The sequence below is a fragment of the Podarcis filfolensis genome (genome assembly GCF_964270895.1).
Source record: "Podarcis filfolensis genome assembly, chromosome: 12".
Lineage (NCBI taxonomy): Eukaryota > Metazoa > Chordata > Lepidosauria > Squamata > Lacertidae > Podarcis > Podarcis filfolensis.
In genome coordinates this window covers 51196542-51220891 of record NC_139614.1, presented here as the reverse complement: position 1 = coordinate 51220891, position 24350 = coordinate 51196542, and the positions used below count along the sequence as shown (strand labels likewise).

The following is a 24350-nucleotide window of genomic DNA, read 5'->3' as shown; positions in this document are numbered from 1 at the left end:
AACCCACATGAACAGAGCATATAATTATAAAATAGTGGAACGGTAAAAACAAATACCATAGAATCACAGAATTGTAGAATTGTAGAGTTGGAAGGGACCATGAGGTTCATCGAATAAAACTCAACGTGGGGCTTGAACCCACAGTTCTCATGCTATAAACCAATGAACAATCTGGGCCAAGCAAGCATAAGCTCCTGAAATTGTTCAGGTATAGATTCCAACAAATCTTCAGAAATATTGTGTGCTCTATGTTGGGATACTGCCAGGGAGATAGAGTCCATCTGAAGCTGCCAAGCTCAGTGCCGGACGATCCATCGACCTCCCGTAGTCTCGCAGTATCAGCAATTTAGCGACACTAAGCCTCTGGCTTTGAGCACACTTTAAACAGCAGAATTCACACAGCAAGAAGTTGCACAGCATGAGAGCAGAACATGCATATTTACAGTTTATTTGGCGTTGGTCAGAACAAAAGAAGACATGACCGTCTGCTCCGACTGCTCAGGCAAAACAGACGAAAACGAAAGGAACATATAGCATAAACATCCTGTGAGACAGGAACTTACGCAGGCTGTTATACAAACATCCTGCTCCTTTTAAGGTGGAACGGAAATATCCTAACATCCTCCCCCTTTCCGTGTAACCTGTAGTACCTGTGGTTCAACCCAATTGCAACCTTTGTGCGTAAACCTTCAGTTGTTCTCTGTTAACAACCTTAGACAACAGATCAGCAGGAATTTCATTTCCTGGCATGTAGGACACTTGAATGAGTCCTTTCTGAATACACTCTCTTGCACGATGTAGCTTAATCTGCAAGTACTTGGTCCTTTGCTTGCAACTCTCCGAGTTCAGCAAAGCCAAACAAGATCTATTGTCTTGATACACTTGTATAGGACATTTCACAGAAACCCCAATGTCCTTAAACAGTTGCATCAACCATTCACAATCCATGAGTGAAAATGACAGAGCATTGAGTTCTGCTTCACAGGAACTTAGGCTAACTGTCGTCTGCTTTTTGCACAACCAGTCAAACAGGCAGTGGTTGTACATGTAGCATACTCCAGAAGTGCTTGTACCATCCGTGGTGTCACTTCCAAAACTTGCATCTGCAAAGATTTCAAGACCTCCAGTCTTCTGACTGGTGAACCTCAGCCTGTAGTGCATAGTCCCTTTCAAATACCGGGCTATGCGCTTCAGAGCTTTCCAATCCTGAACAGTAGGATTGTTAGCATGTCTGCTAAGCAGGTTAGTGCTTACAGCAATGTCAGGTCTTGAACATCTAGCAATGAAATTCAACTTGCCTAGAATGCATCTGTACAGCGTTGTGTCAGAAAACGCTTCAGCAGTACTGTCTACCTGGTAACCTGTCACCATCGGTGTGTCTGCTGGGTTTGCATCAACCAAATTCAACCTGGTTAATACATCAGCAATTTTCTGTGTTTGGTGTACCAGAAAATTACCTGCTTGGTCCCTCTCCACCTGCAGAGAAAGATAGTTGGATACCTCACCAAGATCCTTCATGTCAAAGTGCTCCTTCAGCTGAGCTAGGGTGCTTTGGTAGAAAGCCTGATTCTTCCAAAACATCAGAAGATCATCAACAAAACATAAACAATACAGTTTGTTTTGCCCCTCCTCCTTGACAAACACACACGGATCAGCTTTGCCCTGGTGAAAACCTAGAGAAAGCAACGTTTCAGTGAGTTTTGTGTTCCAACACCTGGCACTCTGCTTGAGACCATATAAGGATTTCCGCAGTTTACAGACCATTCCCTTCTGTATCTGCATCCCGTCAGGTGGAAGCATGTACAGCTCCTCCGCCAAAATTCCGTACAAAAAAGCTGTATTTATGTCATGATGGGAAACATGCAGTTTCTCCTCCGCAGCGATCTTGAGCATCAGCCGAATGCTCTCATATTTGACCGTGGGTGAGTAGGTCTCGTGGTAATCCTGCCCTGGTACCTGTGAAAAACCTCTGGCAACCAATCTGGCTTTGTGTCTGACAACCTTGCCATTCTGGTCTGTCTTGGCCTTGAAGACCCATTTGCTGCCAACCAGTCTCATCCCTGGGACTACCGGTACCAGCTCCCAAGTCTGGTTCCTGTTCAAGGAATCAACTTCAGCCTTCATGGCATTAAGCCAAGGCTCAGCATCTTTAGAGGTTAACTCCTGGACCTCTTTGAAGCTTGAAGGTTCCCACACCTTCTCTGAGCTACTAAGAACAGCAGTTGCTGTCTTAGCAAACTCATCAGCAAATCTCTTTGGAGGTTTGCCTTTGGTCGCCCTTTCAGACCTGCGAACTAGACGCAAGTCTTCTGGACTCATCTCCTCCTTCTTAGGAGAAAAGTGACCAATGGTGAACAGTGGTTCTTCCAGTTCATTGTCAGACGCATCAGATGGTCTGACTGAGGCCTTTGCGCTCTTGTAGTCTGCTGTGTCATCACTGTCACTGACAGCAGCAGCAGCGCCGCCCACTGAACTGGAATCCAAACTCTGATCATCATCATCATCATCATCCTCAGTTTCCTCAGCTTTCTCAGCATGATCTGCTTTCTTCACATCACCTTCATCCTCCTCTGGGTAACTCTGGAAAATTCCCACATTTTCCCCCCACTTAGGATTGTACTCAACACTCCTTGTGAACTTTATGGATTTTGAGTTAGTCATCCATACTCTGTATGCACCTTTATCGTACCCCATGAACAAACCATGTGCCCCACGCTTCCCAAGCTTGTTGCTTTGTGGGGTGTGTACCCACATGTCAGAACCAAAGATTCTCAAGTGCTTGGTGTTAGGTTTCTTACCAAACATTTTCTCATAGGGAGTGCAGCCAATAGGTGATGACAGTCTGCGATTAAAAGTGTAAACAAAATTCGAGAGAGCCTCCCCCCAAAACTTCTCAGGGAGGTTGGCATCATGCAACAAGGTTTTTATTCCTTGCAGCAACGTTTGATTTGCTCTCTCCGCAAGCCCATTCATCCATGGCGATCTAGGCGTTGACAAGTCATGCAGGATTCCCTTCTCAGTCAGGAAAGCTTCAAACTGCTGAGAAGTGAACTCCCCGCCCCGATCAGTAAACAGACAGCCAATACGTTTACCATGAGCATTCTCCAACCAAGCACAGAATGCCTTGAACCTAGGAAATGCTTGCGATTTCTGCTCGAGCATAAACACATGAACATACCTGGAAAAAGAATCAATTAGAACCATGAAGTACCTTGCCCCTCCCAAAGAGGGCGCTAGAGGACCTACCAGGTCTGCGTGAACTAGCTGGTAGGGTTTGGAAGCCTGCCTGCTAGACTCCTTGCCTTTTGGAGCAACCTTCACCTTGTTCTCTGCACAAGATACACACTTCATGTGAAATTTACAAGGTTTGATGTCCAAACCTTCAACCAACCCAGGCATCTTGGCTAGCGCTTGCCAAGAGAGGTGACAAAATCTTCGATGTGCATCATGAATGCATCCTGCATGAAGAACCTTGTTAGTTTGTGCAACACAACAAGAATCAGCATTAGACACAGCAACATCATCATAAGTTAGACAGAACAAACCATCCAACAACTTTGCATGCAAAAAGTCCTCTTTGCCTTTTCTGATGACACAGACATTCCTCTTGAATGTAATCTCAAAACCACGCCGATTTAGCTGTGGGACACTAAGCAAATTGTCCACAGCTCCTGGAACAAAAAGAACATTACTAATGGTAGTATGCAGACCTTCAAGTTTCACAGTCCCAACTCCTGTAGCTTGCAAAGTCCTTCCATCAGCCAGCTGGACCTCTCCATCTTGAGGTGTGAAGGAGACAAACAGATGGCGGTCTTTGGTGAGATGGCGCGTGGCCGCAGAGTCAACAATAAACCTGGCCTTCCCCTTCGAAGCAGATTTGCTGGCAAACAAAACCTTGTTTTCCACCAGCGTGGGCTTTTGCAGCTTGCCTTTAGCCTAACACTCTACACTGAACAACCAAACGGTTTTGAACCTCAACATCCCTCCCTGCAGCCTGCTTCGAAAACAGCAATTATTAGAGATGATTTTTTAGTCTTCAAAACCTCAGAGGAGGCAGGAACACCACTGAGCTCATAACCTAGAAGCATCAGCAAGCACCAGGGGGCTCCCAAGATGGTTGCTAAGCAACAGGGCTTTCCTTCCCAAACAGAGCTCTGCCACTATTAGTCTGGAGCAAATGTGTAGGAGTGGCCCAAACCTCTGAAGAGAAGTTGGAGATGGGCAGATGAAAGATATAAAAGAAGCATGAAGACCAGTCTTCCACAGGACAGGAAAGGTATGCTGCTTTGTTCAACAAAAATATAAAACATGGCTGGGGAAAGCCCTCCAGGTGTCACACTAACCACAGCTCATGTGGATGATGGTCAAGGATGAGAAAACCTGCAATATCTGGATGGCAGCAGCTTCCCAACCCTGGTACAAAACCAAGGAAGTGGCCCAGACTTTGTGGGATGTAACATCACTGGAGCAGTCAAATACAACATTTCCTGTTTGGCCAGAATGGACACACAGGGGAGTGTTGCTCCAGCCAGGAGGACCTCCTGTCTCACCTGGTCTGGAGCATCCTCCCCCTGCGTGTGACTGGGTAGGTGGGCGTTACGCTGGCAGACCCTACAAAAGGGCCAGTCACACAGCCATCTTCCCTCCTCCTCTCTCTTGACTCTTCCTGATGCCCTTATGCTGTCTGGTGGTCCTCAGCCAGCAGCACATGGGCTCATTCACCACATGAGTTGAACCCACACTCTCTTCTGTAACTACAAGATAAAGCCTGCCTTCAGGGGTCATACTGTGAACTGAATGTAAGTAAACTTATTATTACTTTTAATAGAAGACTGTTGTGTCATTATTGTTTTAAAGAGGGAGTTAAAGGGAGTTAAAGGAGTTAAAGGGAGTAAAAGGAGTTAAACTTAAAGGGAAAGTTTAAGGGACGTGGGTGGCTCTGTGGGTTAAACCACAGAGCCTAGGGCTTGCGATCAGAAGGTCAGCGGTTCAAATCCCCGCGATGGGGCGAGCTCCTGTTGCTCGGTCCCTGCTCCTGCCAACCTAGCAGTTCGAAAGCACTTCAAGTGCAAGTAGACAGATAGGTACCGCTCCTGCGGGCAGGTAAACGGCGTTTCCGTGCACTGCTCTGGTTCTCCAGAAGCGGCTCAGTCATGCTGGCCACATGACCCGGAAGCTGTCTGCCGGCTCCCTCAGCTAATAAAGCGAGATGAGCACCACAACCCCAGAGTCGTCCGTGACTGGACCTAATGGTCAGGGGTCCCTTTACCTTAAAGGGAAATTTACAAGGAACAAATCCAATCTGGACAAGCCAGACTGGATTGCTTAACTCAAGGGATTCTAGCGAATCTAGCAACTAGCTTCCTGTGATGTACAGGGAATGTGCTCTGCTACTAGCTCACTAGTGTAAGTGAGGAAGGATCATATTTAATCAGTATATCCTCTCCTACTATCCACAGCATTCCCACAGACTTGAGGCTGGTAGAGCTGGGAATCGTTCACACCAGCAAGGCCTTTGATGTTTACAACAGAGCAGAACAGGGAGCTGTCCGCTGGTTCCCTGACACCAGTGGTGCTGAAGCTGAGTAGTAGCCCTTGTAGGGCTACTCAGAATATGTTGGGGACTTGGACCAGAGGCCTGGGTTAGGGAGAAGGCAGGGTGGTGCCTTTCTAGACTCTTGACTCAGAAGCCAAACTGAGCACTCCTTTTGAATGGTAGCAATTTAATGCCAAAGCAGTGTAGTGGCTAGATCAGGAAAGTGGGGCTTATGGACCTCTATATGTATTTGGACTTCAACTCTCAACAGGCCTAGCCAGCATACCCAGCAGTCAGGGATGACAGGAGTTAAAGTCCAACAGCACTGGGACATCTTCTAAAAGAATGGCAGATGAAGATGATGGATTTTTTGGAGCTAGCCGAGTATCAGGAGTATCAGGAAGAGTGGATTAAATTTAATGATTACTTAGTTAAATGGGTTAAATTAAATTAACTGAAAACAGCTTGAGGATACTTAATTGGCTAAGGATTTTATTTATGTTAAGTGTCAAATTAATATGTTTAAATTCATAATGTGAAGATCTAAGGATGTTAATGTTTAGGTTAAATTTTATAAGAACTGTGATTTGGAAAACCGTTAAAAGAACATGCAATGAAATTCAACCAAGGGGAATCGAGGAAGTCACTTAACAATGTTAACAAGTGTAATTTTCAATAAGGCTATGATTTATGTTTGTTTGTCTTATGTGTTTGTTTATTTATAATGTTGTGAAAACCAATAAAAAAAATGGGGGGGGGGAGCACTGGGAGAGCTTCAAAGTCACACTCAACTGTGAACCTAAGCCAATTTCTCTCTCTCTCTCTTTCTCCCCGCTCCCCTTCTCTCTGTCAAACCATGTACACCACCCTGAACTAGAGGGATAAATTTGATTCAGTTCACATTTAACTCAGAACTGACCAAATCCACACTTCCCAAAGCAATATGTGGGCCAAAATTCAGCCATCCTTCAAAATTAACATTTCTTGGAATTTTGGAATGTCGTTTTCCTGCCAAGTACTGTGTACAAGAACACATATAACACACACAAAATCATCATGTTATGGAAAATTGTTTTGAAAAACAAAAGTGTATATTAGAAAGTGACACTAAAATCTGACGGGTTTTGATGAAAATAAATTGCATACAGGTGTGGAAATGTGGAGAACAGAACCTGAAATTTGAAAGAAGAGAAACAGGAAATGATCACACTCAACGAACCCTATTCTGAATTTCTTGGAAGAAATGGGGGGATGTAAGAAATACGTTCCCCTTCATGGATCACTGCCTTGTTGTGGTGAAGGGGCTTGGATAACTCCAAGACGCTATGAGCTATGCCGTGCAGGGCCACCCAAGATGCACAGGTCCTAGCTGAGAGTTTAGACTAAATGTGATCCACCTGGAGAAGGAACTGGTAAACCACTTCAGTATTTTGACAAGAAAACTCCATGGACATAAATAAGGAGAAGCTTTGAGAAGAAAGTGAGTTTCCAAGGCACGTACTGGTTCATGGGGTCATGGAGAATCGAACATGACTAAGACGACTAAACAACAACAAAGAAACACGTTAAGTGTGGTACCCAAATAGTAGGAGGAAGAGTCCTTCCCTGACTTGAAAGGTGTGCCAGTCCAAGATATTGTGATGGCCTGGGACTCGGGCTCGGACTCGGAACCAGAGGAGACTCAGTCCGCACCGGATCCTTTGCCTCAGGCATCATCTGAACCAAGTCTGGGGCCTGATCCTGAAGAGTCCCAGTCTGTACAGGTTGCCCTGCAACAAACACCAGCGGGGCCGAGTCAGGGGCCTGAGGCTGCCCTGGCTCCAGGTGCGGGGATTACCTCGTTGCCTTCAGCTGAGCCATCACTTACAGCTGCTCCACTACTGGTTGGGTCAGGGGAGGCTGAGGCGGCCTCTGGGTCTAGTAACCCACCAACATCTCCCGAGCTGCAGAGACTGAGGTCTGAGAAAAGGAGAGACCTGAGTACTCGCAGGAGGAGTCCTCACCTTCAGACGAAACAGGGAGGTGAGTCGCCAGGGGATCAGGACCGGCCGCTACCCAGACAAAGATAAAAGGCTGTCGGACCCTGCCCCAGGTTGCAGGAGCAACATTGTTGTATACCAGATCCTGCCTGAGATCCTGTACCTGTCCTTGCCTGGTTTCCTGCCTCGTGTCCTGCCTTGGCCCTGTCTGACTGACTCCAAGTGGAACCTCTGGATTCTGGTCTGGTCCTGGACCGCGTTTCACGGGTTACCCCCAGGGCCAGCAAAGAGATCCCCTATCAGCAAAGAAACTTGAACTGCAGAGTTAATTCAATGCCAACTTTTTGAGGCACCATTCTTTGCCATCCATCATGCTCTACCTAATCGCAAGAAGCATTGATCTCCTGAAGAAGTTGCCCCCTTCCACCTTGCCTTCCCCCTGCCTCCCAAATACCAGGGTGTATCATTCTGAGGTACTTATTCAGCTCTACCCACCTCATAAAGAGTAACCTCATCTTCCACTGGACATGCTGTGGAATAGGGAGGAAATGGTTCAGACCAGCCCTGAGCTGTGCAGCTTCTTTTCACTGAGCCTGTGAACAACAAGGGGGAAAGAAGTCAGAAATGTAAGATGAATTTATTATTTCGGTCATAGACCAGTTCCAGCTCACATAAAATATCAAGGAAGTCATAAAACACAATAGGGATACATCTGAATTTGCAATTGGGTATAACAGGGACAATACAGATATAGCAGCAGTTAAAAATATATAAGTTAAATCTTAATCGCTAAAATATAACCTAAAAATTTTCATTTAAGCCCTTAAGTCAATCAATCAATCAATCAATCAATCAGTTTATTACAGTCATAGACCAGCAGTCAGAGAATAGAATATTAAGTGGATAAAAAACAAAAACTGATAATTAAAACAGATAAAATCTAAAAACAAATAAAACATTCAGGTAAAACAACTGTAAGAGCATAAGATCTAAAAGACTCACAGTTAAAACAACTGTAAGAGGCTGCAGAGTAGAAGCCTCTGAAATAGAGGACACTCACAGTATTAGAAACTGATATGCAAATATGGTTAAAACAGACAATTAAAACAATGTACAACAATAAATTTAGACACACTGTGCAACAATAAACTATCCCAGGAAGTTGACTCAGAGTCACCCATGGTACCGGGTTTGGGGATTGTCATACTGGACTATTTTGAGTTGGGCGATGGTCTGCGTCTACAGATTTGCACACAGAATCTGGCGACCATCCAGGTCTTCTTCTGGTCTTTGCCTAACAGCAAAAGGTCAAATTTTTGCTTTTGCGGGAGGTCGGTGAGCCTCACCAGTAGGGGATCAATGAACTTACTGCGTGCCTCTTCATAAAAGGGACATTTAAAGAACAAGTGTTCTGGGCTTCCTATGGACAGGTGCAAAGTCTCTGGGCATAGGGGACTTTTCTGAAGGTTCCATTCAGGACCGGCGAGGGAAGAGCCGAGCTTCTGGCGAGTGTATGAAATGCCCTTCTTGCATTTCTAGATACGAGAAAGAAGAGATATGCTGCCGGTGCAGCTATGTATCTCTCGATTTCTCCAATTTTATAGTCGGGGCACCTTGCGCAGTCCTGTTGTCTCTCGGTATCTAATATTCTTTGCCTGACCGTGGCTTTTGCCTGGTCCAGGCCCAGACTTAGAAGGGCTTGAGGGGCAAAACCCAGTTTCGGGAGGGTGTTCAGAACTGCAGTCTGCCAGTCTGACTGGAATTGGTCACAGAGGGTCAGTGGGGCTATCCCTCGGGGGAGCAGATTCAATGTCAGCCATTTGTATATTGATATTAAGCAAATGCTAGCCTCCACTCTCATCCAACTGAAAACGACCAAAGCCCCAGGCTCAGATGGCATTACGCCAGAAATGATTTAAGGCCTTAGTCATTATGGTAGCACAGCTTGTTCCCTAAGTTTTATGGCAGTCGCACAGAATTTGGCCACCCTTAGCATGATCTTTGGATCCTTGTCCTCTACCAGAGATTTTAGGCACTGAAGTTCGGACCCATTTGGAGATTTTTGTATAGCAGGGATGATAAGTGCCAAGCGTATATCCCCATAGAAATGACAGCCTAACAAGGCATGAGAGACAGTTTCTTCCTCCATCAAGCCGCAGGGGCAGACTCGTTCCGTGTATGGTTTACCCTCAAATCAGCCCTGCAATAAGGCAGATGGCAGCACGTTGAATCTAGAGAGGATAAACAACCGTCTGTATTTAGGTATTTGTAATTTTGACAAATTTATTGCTGAGGAGGTGGGGGTGCGGGCGTCACGCCCCGCCCCCGCGAGACCAGGGGAATCCCGGCCGCGTCATCTACCCAGCCAGCCAATTGGGTGACTGGGGAGGCATGGCCTGCCCTATTTAGGGTCGGCACGGCCAGGGCCCGCCCTCTTTTCACCACGCCAGCTGACTCCCTCTACTAGTGTTAACCCTTGCTGGTCTTCATGCAATCGGGCTGAAGCCGGCTAGTCGACAGGACCAATGCCTAAGCCAATACCGCTCATTCCTGGAATCAATAAAGTTGTGGCCTAATTCGCCCATTAACCTAATACTTGGTGTCCTGTGTCTTTATTTCTCCTGGGGGGGGGGGGACTCGCCACGCAACTTTTATTGCTGGGTGTTTGTTTATCTCACTCATGTGACATTGCAGTTCCACATCCCAAATTTGCTGGTGTATTATTGCTCTAGCTTTCTCATAACCGACAGCTATCAGGGCCTGTGGGGAAAACCCCAAGCCTCTTAGCTTTTTGTATAGTGTAGTTTTCCATTTGGATTGGTAGGAATCCAGTAGGGTTATGGGAGCCAACCCGACAGGGAAAAATGTAAGATGGGATTCTCTCAGTTCTAAACTGCCTCTTCTGAGTCCTGTTCTCTTGCAAACTGTGTGTCTCTGCTGCTCATTACAACACTTGAGGAACCCCTACCATTTACTGTATTTTTTGCTCCATAAGATGCACCTGACCATAAGACACACCTAGTTTTTAGAGGAGGAAAGGGGGAAAGCCCTGTTTTGGGGAGGATCAGCTCAAAATTGTGCAGATTCTTTTGCAAAGAGGAAAAGCCCCCTTTTTGAGGATCAGCTCAAAGTTGTTGAGCTTACTTTGCAAAGGGAAAAAAATCCTGTTTTTATGGGGTTCAACTCACAGTTCCGCAGCTTCTTTAGGAAAGGAAAGTAAGCCGTTTCTACACTTTCCAGACAGATAATCTAATCAGCCAGTCACATGTAGCTGGGGGAACAAACAGCCTCCATCTGCAGAACATTCAACAATGGAGGCCTGGGCAAGGCGGCAAGGGGCCGGAAAGGGAGCCAGCAATCAACCACACATTCAGTCCATAAGATGAACAGACATTTCCCCTTACGTTTTAAGAGGAAAAAGGTGCGTCTTATGGAGCGAAAAATGCGGTATGTCACTTCTGCGAAAAAGCAGAAGTTTCACTGGAGACAGTGTTCTTCGAAACATTGGGGGGAATTACCGAAAACGATACCTCAGGTAACAATATGCAAAGGGTTAAGGACAGTTTTAAATAATGCCTAGGAACAAATCAACATAACGAGGGTCATGGCAAGCTACAGTGCCCTCACCTGGATGCTTTGTGAAGTGGAGAAGGATGCCCGGGCAGGTAAAGGTGAGGGTTTGTCCAGCATTTGTATCCGGCCAGCACAGGAGTTGGTCCCATATTCTCTTGCAACCTTTCAAAGGGAGGGGAAAAGGCACTTTGAAATCTCACATATTTTCGCCATGCTTGGAAATGAGAATGAAAAAGCAAATAGGATTATCCCAGTGCCTTGAACTGAGCCCAGAGGCTGATTTGTAGCCTCTGGAACTCCTTCAATATCATGGCTATAATATGCCTAAATCCATTAGAAGGCATCTCAACCAAAATGTCTCAAAACAGCATACTTTCAAGGACCCAGAAGTTATTATCAGGCTAGACGTTGGTGGTGGGGACAGGACCACAAGGGGTGGGGGTGGGGGGATAGAAAAGGCTCTTGGTATTAGTTAAGCCGTCCATATACAGTGGACCTCTGATTGTGAACAGGATCTGTTCCAGAGCCTCGTTCACAACCTGAGCACAACACAACCCACGTCTGCAAGTGCGTGGGTCACGATTCGCTGCTTCTGTGCATGCGCGTGACATTATTTTGAGCATCTGTGCATGCATGAGTGGTGAAACCCAGAAGCAACCCTTTCCAGTACTTCTGGGTCACCGTGGGATGCAACCTGAAAATGCTCAACCTGAAGCAAATGCAACACGAGGTATGACTTTAAGAGGGAATGTGGGAGGAGCTAGGAGCCATTCAAATGAGACACTTTCAGATGCTTTAGGTTTGGGGAAATTCTTCCCAGAGAGTTTTGGTGAAACCTGTAAACACATGAAATGCTCTGTTTGAATGTCTCCTGGCTGCTCCCTCATTCCTTCTTAGAACTTATCAAATGCAGACGTCATTGGATGGAGTGACTCCAGCTGCCTTTTCTTCCATTTCCCATTTTTAAGTTAAACTATAAAAATAGTAAAACTACGGAACGTGCTCTTTCAGGAGGCAGTGATGGCCACCAAGCTGGATGGCTTTTGAAGATGTTGAGACAAACTCACAGAGGGTAAGCTTATCAATGTCTACTAGCCAGGACGGATGTGATGTGGTTGGAGGCATCTCTGCTTCTGTATACCAACTGGAATACTGCTGGAAACCACGTAAGGAGAGAGTGCTCAAGTCCAGCAAGCATCTGTTTGGCCACACTGTGAAAACAGGATACTGGCCTCCTCTTTCCCCCCTTTTTTTCTCATGTTTGGGTTTTTAAATACCTAGCCTGATGGAGAACTCTGCAGAACTAGGAAGCTTGTGCACTATTTTGTGGCATTTTGGCTGGCCTAAAATCAAGGGTTTGCTCTAATATGGACATTGGGATTTCCCTTATGAAATCCCGGCTCTACCTTTACGTTTTGTGCAACTGATGTAATGTACTCACTGAAGTTCACCCCAACCAGTAACCAGGCAGCCTCATTCTGGATCCCTTGAAACACCCAAACTATATTAAAGGGTGTTCCCGCACCAGGTGAAAGTTAGTAATCAAACTGCAAAGTGAATGAAGGTAACACCAGGCTCCAGGACCTAAGCAAAACACAGGCTACACAACTGTGGCCCAACACCTTAATGCTGACTAGGTAAAGGGACCCCTGACCATTACGTCCAGTTACGGACAACTCTGGGGTTGCGGCACTCATCTCACTTTATTGGCCGAGGGAGCCAGCGTACAGCTTCCAGGTCATGTGGCCAGCATGACTAAGCCGCTTCTGGCAAACCAGAGCAGCGCACGGAAATGCGGTTTACCTTCCTGCTGGAGCGGTACCTATTTATCTACTTGCACTTTGACGTGCTTTCAAACTGCTAGGTTGGCAGGAGCAGGCACTGAGCAACGGGAGCTCACCCCGTCACGGGGATTCAAACCACCGACCTTCTGATCTGCAAGCCCTAGGCTCTGTGGTTTAACCCACAGCGCCACCTGCGTCCCTCAATGCTGACTACATCTCTCTAAAATAGATACATGTGTGCTACTTGCACACCCCTCTCTGCCCTCCATCCCTGCAAGTGAAAGGCATGATCAGAGTTTGAGGACATGTTGTTTCAGCCAAACAAAGGACACTTAAGGAGGGTGTGAAGCAGAAGTGGTGAGGGGCATGGCTTGGGTGAGCGTCAAGAGCTAGATTGGAGGTCTGGGGGTCCCAAGGCATGAAATTTCCCAACCTTGAGACATCCAATGCCTCTCCAGAGATCCAAACACTACTTCTTCTAAGGTACCTGCTGTTTCATTCATGTGGTGCCGAATCTCCTTGAGGCATTCAGTCTCATTTTTCTTCCATTCTGTTAAAGCTTCGCATTCTGCTTGAGACATTCCAAGACCCTGGAAACAGGGGAGAAATAAGAGGCTGGGCACGTTTATACAACCTCACCTTCTTTCCCTCCCTGCACCCCCACCAAAAAACCCCCTCCTTATAGTACAATCCTAACAGCGGTCCCATCTGCACCATACATCTGAAGTATTATTATACCACTTTAAATAACCATGGCTGCCCCCAGCAAAGAAACCTGGGAACTGTAGTTTGTTAAAGACGATGGTGAGAGTTGTTAGGAGATCCTATTCACCTCCTAAACCTACAATTCCCAAAGTGTTCTGTCAGTCAATCCCTCTTCCCTGGTAGCTCTGGAAATTGTAGCCCTGTGAGGCAAATAGCAGTCCCCTAACATCTCTCAGCATCCTTAGGAAACTACACTTCCCATGATTCTTTGGGAGGGGACCTATGGCTGTTTAAAGCCACACTGAGATCCAGCGCCGAGGGCCTTCTGGCAGTTCCCTCATTGCGAGAAGTGAGGCTACAGGGAACCAGACAGAGGGCCTTCTCGGTAGTGGCGCCACGCTGTATTGTTTTTAACACTTGATTGGGAGCCTCCCAGAGTGACTGGGGAAACTCAGCCAGATGTGCAGGGTATAAATAAATTATTATTATTATTATTATTATTATTATTATTAAGTGGTAGGATAGTGCTTTACATGTATAGCGCCCATGTCTACTCAAATGCCCCTCCTACTGAATACAATGGGACTTACTCTTAGGGAAGTAGGGTGAGGATTGCAGCCTTTGCTGTTTGTGATGCTATTAACATTTGAGTGATATATTCCTCCCCTCTTCTTCCTTGCACTTCCTGCATCAGTTCACTACGTCAATCATCATTCAGTTGTTGAAAATGGTGTGACATGTAATAGTTATTACTGAATAAATGACTCAACGTTAAGTATATCTGGGGCTCAGAAAAAGGGGGAAATGTCATAGAATCATAGAATTGTACAGTTGGAAGGGAATCTAAGGCTCATCTAGTCCAACTGCCAGGGCCGGCTTACCCATAGGCGCTAGGGGTGTGGGGCACCCGGGCACCAGGCTCTCAGGGGCACCAGGCTGAGAGTCCGGGGCAGAGATTTGGAATCCGGGGATTGAAGAGCCAGGCCAGCCGACAGCCACTGGCAAGTGGAGCAGAGGTCATTGGAGCGCCACAGGCTTTTCTGCTGCAGGCACTGAGGCAGCCGGCCGGCTCCACCCTCCTGAGCTCCTGGGATTGGTGGGCCATCAAGAGGCACACACATACTGCTCACACGAGGCACACAGCTTCTCTCCCAAGCCTCTGTGGGGATTGCTCTCCTCTCCCCACCCACAGCATGGGAGAGAGTTGCACGCCCCCCCAAAAGCTGAACAACTCTGAGCTGCCCCCTAAACAAACCTCAAAAACTTTGGCCTGCTCCCTCCCCAATTGGGGACGCTGGGCAGTTTTTTGCACCCCAGCGCCATATATTCTAAAGACAGCCCTTCCAACTGCCTACAGTGCAGCTGTCCCATACGGGTATCGAACCTGCAACCTTGGTGTTATCAGCACCAGGCTCTAACCAGCTGAGCTATGCAACCTTTCCTTCCTGGAGACCACCACCTTTTAGGAACACAAAGGATGCTGCCTTATGCAGAATCAAAACAGTACTCCATCAAGCCCAGCATTGTCTACTGTGATGGCCTGGGACTCGGGCTCGGACTCCAGAACGAATTAAGTTCTTAACCCAAGGTACCACTGTATAACACCGGTCCTGAAAGACCTACATTGGCTCCCAGTACATTTCTGAGCACAATTAAAAGTGTTGGTGATGACCTTTAAAGCCCTAAACAGCCTCGGCCCAGTATACCTGAAGGAGCATCTCCACCCCCATCGTTCTGCCCGGACACTGAGGTCCAGCTCCGAGGACCTTCTGGCAGTTCCCTCCCTATGAGAAATGAGGCTACAGGGAACCAGGCAGAGGGCCTTCTCAGTAGTGGCACCCGCCCTGTGGAACGCCCGCCCGTCAGATGTCAAAGAAATAAGCAACTACCTGACTTTTAGAAGACATCTGAAGGCAGCCCTGTTTAGGGAAGTTGCTAATGTTTGATGTTTTATTGTATTTTTTTGAAGCCGCCCAGGGTGGCTGCTGCTGCTGCTGCTGCTGCTGCTGCTGCTGCTGCTTCTTCTGCTTCTTCTTCTTCTTCTTCTTCTTCTTCTTCTTATTATTATTATTATTATTATTATTATTTCCCCCTTGCATTCTGGGATTCAGCAAATGGCTGCAAACGTTCCTTTTGGCCTCTGCTCCTGATTCTTTTGACTAGTCATGGCTTGATGCTACAACCCATTGATTTGTTCTTGTTAAGGGGCGGGAGAGAATGAGACCCAGAACAATCAAAACACGGTGAAATCGACCTACTTGACAGGTGGCCTAGCTGATGCTGCTCAGCTCATTTCCACACCAGCAGGATAAATATTCAGCAAGGTTTCCAGATCTCTGGATCATATATTTTTTTCGGGTCACAAAGAGTGCAGAAGGCAATGATTCCCTAATGCATGCGCTATTCATATTCACAGCCTTCTTCATTAATGAAGAGGCCTCAGCCAAATACATGGCTGGAGATAGCAAATACTTCACCCACTGCAAGTCTTCTATTTGCCACACTCCTCTCATTTCTGTAAGAAAGTAAAAAGAGCCTGCTTCTCCCCCTCTCCACACACTGTCCCAAGAGGGGAGCCTGTGCTATACTAAACCTTTTGGGTGCCTCTAGATTAGGGATGGGGAGAATTTCACAACCGATCCCTTTTTCCAGGGAACTCTAGGAACTGTAGTTCCGTGAGAGGGGAAAGGGTACCACTCCAGTGGGAAGGTAAACGGAGTTTCTGTGCGCTGCTCTGGTTTGCCAGAAGCGGCTTAGTCATGACCCAGAAGCCGTCTGTGGACAAACGCCGGCTCCCTTGGCCTATAGAGCGAGATGAGCGCCGCAACCCCAGAGTCATCCACGACTGGACCCAAAAGTCAGGGGTACTTTTATCTTTACCTTGGTTTACGAACTTAATCCGTTCTGGAAGTCCGTTCTTAAACCAAAGCGTTCTTAAACCAAGGTGTGCTTTCCCATAGCAGCGGGGGACTCAATTTACAAATGGAACACACTCTGCCTTGGAAGCAGAACATGTTCTGCTTCCAAGGCAAAGTTCACAAACCAAAACACTGACTTCTGGGTTTGCAGCGTTCTTAATCCAAGTTGTTCATAAACTAAGCTGTTCTTAAACCAAGGTACCATTGTATTGCCAGAGCAGAGGTTTCCAACACTATGACTAACTGGGGGTGGGGTGAGGAGCTTAAACCCTCAAAAAATCCTCCCTGGATTTGGAGGTGTCCGATAACAATGGCTAACACCCCCTTTAATGGATTTGCTCATCAATGGGGTTGGTGGGACAGCTTCAGATGGGCTTGGAGGTGATGGGTTATCAGGACTCACTTCAGTCTAGCTTCAGGCAAAATCACTGGATTCAAACTGGGAGCCAATATTTTTGGAAACATGGATCGTCCCAGCGCTTCAGAAAAACATCGCATGAATTAAGCTTTTAGTTTATATGTTGAACTGAAACTTTGGGACTCTCTTGGGCATCTTTCAGATTTTGCTTCCGAAACAAAGCTCTGAGGCTCACTCTAAATGAAGTCAGACCTCAGGCTTTGGCAGTGGGTTTTAAATGGCAACTTGCCACTGTGAATATTTTCACAACCATCACATACACCCTCCCCTTCAATCCTCAATTTATCCACAGCTGCAAATCTTGGGAACACTTTGAAATTAGGAGAACCTGTATCTGGAGTTTTTGCAAGCTAACTGACTGGAGAATTTCTTTCTCCCAGATTTGCTTCGCCACAGATGGAAACGGTGATGGTGGAGTGGAAAGCGTAGGTGGATTTTGTAGACAGGATTGGCCATTTCCCCGATTACTTGATTTATATTTCAAATAATGTACGAGTGACCTTTAGCAGAATACCGGAAGGGGTGAGGTAGTTGGAAGGGCAGCCTGGAATCTGGCCAAACCATCAATCCACCCTTTTCTGAATTGTCTACACTGACTGGTAGCAGCTGTCCAGGGTTTGGGGCATCTCCATGCCTATCCGTAGATGCCGGGACCACTCAGCAAGACATTTTAAGCAATACTCAAGGCGACAAACCAACAGATCACACAGAGTTGCCACTACGTCCCCACACAATGTTTCCCAAGCTCTGTCCCATCATTAAATCAGAACAAGCCCTTAAATTTCCTCATTTATTCCTCTTATCCCTAGTGCTTCTGAGAAACAGAACTGGAGCTCTCTAAGTCAGAGTTTGCGTTCACAGGAAACATTCGCAGGTAAGCGATGCAATTTGACAGTCAAAAGAAATCCCATTAGCGCACCTTTCTCTGCCCTTCTCTGAGCACCTTCTGCCAAATCAATGCCAAAAGAAAGATTGACATGATATCAAACAGGGATCTGATCCGAGCAGAAGTGGACAAATGCATGGGAACAATGACAAAAAGACTTTTGGACTGTTTACTTACAAGAGACGGCAGAGTCAACAGGAAGAAGATCCATATATTTCCCGAGTTCATGTTGCAGGAGTTAGAGAGGCACCCCCACTTCTGAGCATCCCTCTCGCCTCTCGCCTCTTGCCTCTCTCCTCCCTACTGCCTGCTGCTGATCTGAAGCACACAAATGACCAACAGAACCGGTGAATATGTGTAGTGGAAGTGAGGAGGGGGAGTGGTGGAGAAAGAGAGAGAGACTCAATATTATTAGCAACTCTCCTGGCTGCGATTGATTTGCCTTCCACCTGTGTGCATTCAGAGAACTCTGCCAATTACTGCCACGGGAGCTGACGGGTCCCTCAAAAATGCAACGCAAACAGCGACAACACAAAAGATGTGCACAGACCTGCTCAAGGTGACTGCTTTCATGCAAATCAATCAACTTGCACATGCAGGAAACATATTAATTGGGAATGTGGGTGTTCCAAGCAAGGAGCTGGATTGTTTGGAGGTATGGGTGAAGGGAGAAGGAAAGCAAATTTTCCCAACCTGATACTGTGGGCTGATGCTTTGGACTACAGCTCCCATCATCTATGACCGTCGGCTATGTTGGATGGGCCTGATGGAAGTTGGAGTCCAACAACATTGAGAGATAATAATAATAATAATAATAATAATAATAATAATAATAATGTAATGGGAATTGGGGTTGCTTGTGCGTAAATTCCAAGCTGCTCCCAGCTGTTGGGGTAGCTAAACCTTTCCCTGATTTGACAGCCCTTACAAGGTGACTGTCTCAGTCACTGGCAGAATCCGTCAGTGGGCGTTCCCTAAACTTCTTCCAACATAAAAGCTGTTTGACACCAAGTCTCCTCCTAGCCTCTCTGCGCGGAAGTCTCCTGCGCAGAGTGGGCGTGGCCAGCGGAGGTCCTGGGCTCTCCCCGCTGGACCCTGTGGAAGGGTCTTGGAGCCCTCTCTCCGAAGACCTTTCCTCCTCCCCTTCTTTCCTGGTGTCATGCTTATTTCCTTCCCCAATGGAAGTATTCTCCCTCTCCCTGCTGGTCCCTTCTCCTGCATCATCGGAGAGCCCTACCTCCGCTCTGCGCTCCGATGTCAGTTCCCTGACAAATAATAATAATAATAATTTATTATTTATACCCCGCCCATCTGGCTGGGCTTCCCCAGCCACTCTGGGCGGTTTCCCAAAAAAATATTAAAATACTGTAATAAATCAAACATTAAAAGCTTCCCTAAACAGGGCTGCCTTCAGATGTCTTCTAAAAGTCTGGTAGTTGTTGTTCTCTTTGACATCTGGTGGGAGGGCGTTCCACAGGGTGGGTGCCACCACCGAGAAGGCCCTCTGCCTGGTTCCCTGTAACTTGGCTTCTCGCAGTGAGGGAACCGCCAGAAGGCCCTCGGTGCTGGACCTCAGTGTCCGGGTAGAATGATGGGGGTGGAAATGCTCCTTCAGATATACTGGACCGAGGCCGTTTAGGGCTTTAAAGGTCAGCACCAACACTTTGTGCTCAGAAATGTACTGGGAGCCAATGAAGATCTTTCAACACCGGTGCTATATGGTCTCGGCGGCCGCTCCCAGTCACCAGTCTGGCTGCCGTGTTCTGGATTAGTTGTAGTTTCCGGGTCACCTTCAAAGGTAGCCCCTCGTAGAGCGCATTGCAGTAGTTCAAGCGGGACATAACCAGAGCATGCACTACTCTGGTGAGACAGTCCGCAGGCATGTAGGGTCTCAGCCTGCGTACCAGATGGAGCTGATAAACAGCTGCCCTGGACACAGAATTGACCTGCGCCTCCATGGACAGCTGTGAGTCCAAAATGACTCCCAGGCTGCACACCTGGTCCTTCAGGGGCACAGTTACCCCATTCAGGACCAGGGAATCCTCCACACCTGTCCGCCTCCTGTCCCCCAAAAACAGTACTTCTGTCTTGTCAGGATTCAACCTCAATCAGGTTGCATCTCTGGACTCAGTCTCCCATCCCTGAGCATTGGAACATAGGAAGCCAACAGTGGCCCATCTAGTCCAGTAGTGTCTGCACTGACTAACAGCAGCACTCCAGGGTTTCAGATATTGGATATTCCCAGGGCTACCTGAAGATGCTGTGGTTTGAACCTGGGACCTTCTGCAGGCGAAGCTGGTGCTCTGTCATTGAGCCATGGCTCTTCCCAACCTGGTTTGCCCTCCTGTCATCATTGAGGTTGAGGACTACAACTCCTGCCATCCTAAGGAGTGTCTCTGCACTCATCATTCACCCTGGACACTGAGGTCCAGCTCTGGGGGCCTTCAGGTGAGTCCCTCATTGTGAGAAGTGAGGTTACAAGGAACCAGGCAGGAGGCCTTCTCGGTGGTGGCACCTTCCCCCGGGGAACATCCTCCCATCAGGTGTCAAGGAGATAAATAAATTGAAATACTTTATTGTCACTTGTACAACTTGTACACAGTGAGATTACACGAGCACCCCCCACTCAGCTCTCTTTGTCTTAATTCCCCTCGTTTACTGACGCACACCCACCAAACCTGAAACTCAGTTGCCCTGTTGTTATCTTTTCACTCAGCAGCCTAACAGCCCACGGATAGAAGCTGTTCTTTACCCTGTTGATGCGACTAATCCTGCTTCTATATCCTCTGCCCGAGGGCAGGAGATCAAGAAAGTGCTGGCCAGGGTGTGAATCATCCCTGAGAATTTTCCTCACTCTTCTGAGGCAACGTTCTTCCGCTATTTCATCCAGCGGATTCACAGGACAGCCCATAATATCTTGTGCTGTATTCACCACCCTCTGCAGGCACTTCCTATCAGATAATGTCAAAATAACAATGCAACTTTAAGAAAACATCTGAAAGCAGCTCTGTATCAGGAAGTTATTAATGTCTGGTGTTTTATTATGTTTTTATGTGTGCTGGAGGCTACTCCGAGCAGCTGGGGAAACCCAGCAGGATGGGCAGGATATTATTATTATTATTATTATTATTATTATTATTATCCTTGACCATTGGCTTTGCTGGCTGGGGCTGATGGAAGTTGGAGTCCAACAACTTCTGTAATTCAACAGGTTCTGTTGCTGGACTGCAGATAATAATAATAATAATAATAATAATAATAATTTATTATTTGAACCCCGCCCATCTGGCGGCTTCCACAGAGACCAAAAATACACTAAAATGTCACACATTAAAAACTTCCCTGAACAGGGCTGCCTTAAGATGTCTTCTGAATGTCAGGTAGTTGTTTATCACTTTGACATCTAATGGGAGGGCGTTCCACAGGGCAGGCGCCACTACCGAGAAAGCCCTCTGCCTGGTTCCCTGTAGCTTTGCTTCTCGCAGTGAGAGAACCACCAGAAGGCCCTCGGCGCTGGACCTCAGCGTCCGGGCAGAACGATGGAGGTGGAGATCCCATCAGTCCTAAATTTTGGCCATGCTGCTTGGGGCTGAAGGCAGTTTCATATAGTCATCAGAATCTTTATGGCAGGGAGAAGCCATAGTTCATCACTCACCTGTCAGCTGAAAGACCTGGCTTATTGTGGCTGAAATGGCCAGATAAAGATCAATTCACTGCCTGCAGCTGCACACTAGGAAGTTCAATGGCCCTTAGTGCAATGACAACACCCTACAATGATGGATTCTCTGGGTCACAAAGCAGAGTCAGATTGCAATGGGGAGAGGGGAGCACCCTCCCGCCTCTGAGCGTGCAGGAAGAGTAATTGGAGGCAATGAATTAATTTTAATTACACATAAAATGGGCAGGTGGGTTTTGATGAGTAGTGGAGTTGATTCGAGGAAATGTTGAACAGGAAGCTTTAAATTGCACTAAGTAGCAGGTAGCTACGTTCAGGTGAGTGAGTGAGATATAGAGCTAACAGGAGCTGTTTTTCTGCCCTAGTTAGAAATGTTTTCTTTCCTCCCTCCCCCCATGTTATTTTACGGGGAGAACTGGGCTCCATCCTTGGGATTTTTCCAATTGCATCCTTTCCCCTCTTCCTGCGCCCCAATCCATGCATCTGAACTGAATGAAGAGAGAGATCAATAATGGCCACCAACCTGGAGGGCTTTAAAAGAGGACTAGGCAACTCCTGGCACTGTGGGTTAAACCACAGAGCCTAGGACTTGCCGATAAGAAGGTCGGTGGTTCAAATCCTCACGACAGGGTGAGCTCCCGTTGCTTGGTCCCTGCTCCTGCCAACCTAGCAGTTTGAAAGCACATCAAAGTGCAAGTAGATAAATAGGTACCACTCCGGCGGGAAGGTAAACGGCGTTTCCGTGCGCTGCTCTGGTTCGCCAGAAGCGGCTTAGTCATGCTGGCCACATGACTCAGAAGCTGTACGCTGGCTCCCTCGGCCAATAAAGCGAGATGAGCGCTGCAACCCCAGAGTCGGCCACGACTGGACCTAATGGTCAGGGGTCCCTTTACCTTTACCTTTAGGCAACTCCATGGAGGGCAACGGCTATTTTTATGTGCTACCCCAATCTTTAAGCAGTGAAAAATTACAGGGGTTCCAGCTTACTCATGTTCTGTTTCCTTGGAATGAAGGTCAGTGGAGAAGTTGGTGGCTTTAGGATATACCATATTGGCCTGAATATCAGCCACACCTGAATATAAGCCGCACCTTTAAAATTCAAGAGAGGGAGAGGGGGGGAAAGGCAATACCCGAATATAAGCCGCTCCTTAAAATTCCGCAGGCACTCACACCCATAAATGGCAAATGTAGAAGAAAATCTTATGGGTACTAGAGAGGACCCGCAAATGGGTTAAACATCTGTTCCTAGCACTGTAAATGCATTTTTTTAAAAAATCAACATTGCACTGTAAAATACGGGGAAAGCGATGAATGACATTAGAATTAATTCCACAAAAGTCTCAAGCTCGCAAATCGGCAATAATTTTTGTTGTTGTTGTTCCATTTTGCTGTATGTCTGTTTCAGCAGCGATATTACAAAAAGCCCATTTTTGTAAGGTCGTGAATGTAAGCCGCACTTTAACTTTTCACGGTCGGAATTTGGGGGTAGGGGTGGTAGAAGTGTGGCTTATATTCAGGCCAATACGGTATGGTGTTATTTACACATAGATAAAACCTGAGCATAAGATGGAGGGGCTCGCAGCTTCGACACACCCAAAGGATCTTCCTTCTTCATTCATTCAGCCCAGAGCAAGCATGTCTCTATGCCTCCAGCTGTGAGCCTTTCTTCCTGCTTCCTCCCTCACACATCTCTGGACTCTGCCCCCTTGCCCTGGGAGACTTTGTGCCGACTGAATTCTCAGTTGCCAGCGCTGGCTTTCCACAGTCTAGGACAAACACTTCTTGAATTTAACAGCCAAGTGGGGGTTTTCCTTCCAAATAAACCACAACAATATAAAACAGAGGGTCTTCTTTTGCACACTACTCCATTTCTTAGCAAGAACCTATTTTTGAGAGCCAGTGGTGGTGTGATGGTTGGGGTGTCAAAGCAGGATCTTAAAGACTCGAGTTCGAATCCCCCACTCGGCCATGAAGCTTGCTGGGTGACCTTGGGCCAGTCACTGTTAGGAGCTCATCTTACACTCGAGTAGGACCCTGGCAGAGACACATGCCCGACTAGCATGTTCTCTCCCTCCTTGTTGATCGTTTGGGAGCTTCTAAAGCTTTCTTCTGCCCGAACATCACAGCGACTGATGCCAACAGACATTGGCACACTTAGGGATCCGCAGAGTCTGCACAGTTCACGTGACAGACCTCAACAACTCAGCATTTTGGCTAATCTACTTTAATTACGAATGGGATGCAGGTGGCACTGTGGGTTAAACCACAGAGCCTAGGACTTGCTGATCAGAAGGTCGGCGGTTTGAATCTCTGCGACGGGGTGAGCTCCTGTTGCTCGGTCCCTGCTCCTGCCAACCCAAGCAGTTCGAAAGCACATCAAAGTGCAAGTAGATAAATAGGTACCGCTCCGGCAGTAAGGTAAACGACGTTTCTGTGCGCTGCTCTGGTTCGCCAGAAGCGTCTTAGTCATGCTGGCCACATGACCGGCTGTATGCCGGCTCCCTCGGCCAATAAAGCGAGATGAGCGCCGCAACCCCAGATTCGTCCGCGACTGGACCTAATGGTCAGCGGTCCCTTTACCTTTACCTTTACTTTATTTACATATAAACACAAACGGAGCACTGCAACATGGCTCCCTCTCTCTCTAGCATCAGACAGCAAAGAGAAAAAAGACAAAAGACAATAGTCCCACTTCACGGAACACAGTAACACAAACATCCTGTCTCCGTCACTTCCCACTCTGTGGAGTCAAAACATACACCGTCATGTGAAAGACAACAATCCCATGACTGCAATCATGGAGCAGGAATTCTAACAGTCACTGCCTCACTGTTTACCTCACAGGGGTTGTTGTGGGGATTAAATGAGGAGGGGG

General features: G+C 47.1%; 1 protein-coding gene across 1 annotated transcript in view; it reads right to left on the bottom strand.

Annotated features, from left to right (window-relative positions):
* Window positions 1-18379, bottom strand: part of GHRHR (growth hormone releasing hormone receptor) — a 37359-nt gene extending 18980 nt beyond the window's left edge. The window contains exons 1-4 of the mRNA XM_083579927.1: window positions 17977-18379; window positions 13360-13462; window positions 11143-11250; window positions 8011-8108 (exon numbers count right to left, since the gene is read on the bottom strand). Coding sequence (XP_083436053.1) covers window positions 8011-8108; window positions 11143-11250; window positions 13360-13462; window positions 17977-18027 — 360 coding nt within the window. The 5' untranslated portion in view covers window positions 18028-18379. The remainder of the gene's footprint in view (window positions 1-8010; window positions 8109-11142; window positions 11251-13359; window positions 13463-17976) is intronic.
* Between the last annotated feature and the right edge of the window lie 5971 nt (window positions 18380-24350).